The sequence below is a fragment of the Mandrillus leucophaeus genome, unplaced genomic scaffold (assembly GCF_000951045.1).
Source record: "Mandrillus leucophaeus isolate KB7577 unplaced genomic scaffold, Mleu.le_1.0 Scaffold434, whole genome shotgun sequence".
In the NCBI taxonomy this organism is placed as follows: Eukaryota; Metazoa; Chordata; class Mammalia; order Primates; family Cercopithecidae; genus Mandrillus; species Mandrillus leucophaeus.
In genome coordinates, this window is record NW_012104632.1 from 94,539 (window position 1) to 96,302 (window position 1,764).

The window sequence follows — 1,764 nt, forward strand, 5'->3', positions numbered from 1 at the left end:
TTTACCTTACCATAGGAGACTTTTCCAAGGATTTTACAAAGTATGTCTGATATGCTCCTGTTTTTGTATTTACGTTAGACGCAGGCAGGAAGAGGCCCCGAGACCACCCTTCAGAAGGTGAATTGGACACATAGCTTTTGATCATGAGAAACATTTTGTTTACTATTCTAAGTAATACTTTATCAACAATGAACTTATGAAGTCTTTAGTAAAAAAGACTGATGATGAGGCTTGCTTCAGTATTTCAGCAGTCTGAAATATGATTTGATTCCTAAAATCACTAAATAACAGGAAATGAGACATTACAGGTTTGGACCTGGTTCTTATTCCTGCTTTACCGTTTCTAGTCTATAACTTTGGGCAAGTTCATTTCCTCGTGCCTTAGTTGCTTCATCTGTAAAATGGGGATAACAATAGTATTTACTTCATTGGTATTGTTTTGAGGATTCAGTGAGTTGATATGAAAAACTAGAAGCTACATAAATTAAAGTTAGGTTGGTTTTTTATTTTTGTTTGTTGGGCTTTTTCTTTTGTTTCATAATGTCTTGGAACGAGGAAGCAGGAAACTTAGAATACTAATTTTTTGGTGTGTTTTATTTTCAGTATGCAGATCTCAATCGCCACGTGGATGCCTTGAACGCGTGGAGAAATGCCACCGTGCTAAAACCAGAGCACAGCCTAGCCTGGAACAACATGATTATACTCCTCGACAATACAGGTACAGAGAGGTGGATGGAACAAATCTCAGGACATGGCTCCACAGTAAAGTGCCACTGAAGACTTAGGAAATAGAGATTATTGTGCTTTTTTTCCTCGAGTTTTAAAACAAAATATGAAGTTAAATATTTTTTATTACAAAAATGTCTATTCTTCTAGAAAATGGAATTTCTAGGCTGGGCACAGTTACTCACACCTGTAATCCCAGCATTTTGGGAGCCCGAGGCAGGCAGATCACCTGAGGTCAGGAGCTCGAAACCAGCCTGACCAACATGGAGAAACCCCGTCTCTACTAAAAATATAAAATTAGCTGGGTATGGTGGTGCATGCCTGTAATCCCGGCTACTCGGGAGGCTGAGGCAGGAGAATTGCTTGAACCCGGGAGGTGGAGGTTGCAGTGAGCCAAGATAGCGCCATTGCACTCCAGCCTGGGCAACAAGAGCAAAACTCCATCTCCAGAAAAAAAAAAAAAAGAGAAGAAAGAAAATGGAATTTCTTTAGACATACTGGAATGTGAATTCTGGGAAAGTCACACTTCATCTAGAACTGGTGTTGAGTAATGGGGGAGAGGTATGACAGTATCTTGTTTCTTCTGAAGCCTGTTATCTGCCATTGGCCATCCTTTAGGGCGCTGGGAGCACCCAGAAGTGAGCAAGAATGGCCTTGGGGCTAATGACATGGATAGTGCTAGGTCCATGCCCCAAGTTAAGGGACTTCACTCAAACGAGCCCCCCTCAGTCTACACTCAGAGCCATGGATTCTTACTTTTTATATGATGCTCATTGACTTGAAGATCTGGTTTCCTATCCCCGAGCAGACCAGATTCAATTGATGAGGAGTTACTCTGCCTCCTTCGCTTTAAAACTCCAAACGTCTTTTAAGAAATGATGGTGTTGCCATGCAATACTATACAGCCATAAAAAAGGATGAGTTTGTGTCCTTTGTAGGGACATGGATGCAGCTGGAAATCATCATTCTTAGCAAACTATCACAAGAACAGAAAACCAAACACCGCATGTTCTCACTCATAGGTGGGAACTGAACAAT

At 41.0% G+C, this 1,764-nt stretch overlaps 1 protein-coding gene across 4 annotated transcripts in view; it reads left to right on the forward strand.

Moving 5' to 3' along the window:
* Window positions 1-1,764, forward strand: part of TMTC4 (transmembrane and tetratricopeptide repeat containing 4) — a 72,508-nt gene that overhangs the window by 61,047 nt on the left and 9,697 nt on the right. For all 4 annotated transcript variants that reach the window (XM_011993776.1, XM_011993778.1, XM_011993777.1 and 1 more), the window contains one exon: window positions 604-718. In XM_011993776.1, coding sequence (XP_011849166.1) covers window positions 604-718 — 115 coding nt within the window. The remainder of the gene's footprint in view (window positions 1-603; window positions 719-1,764) is intronic.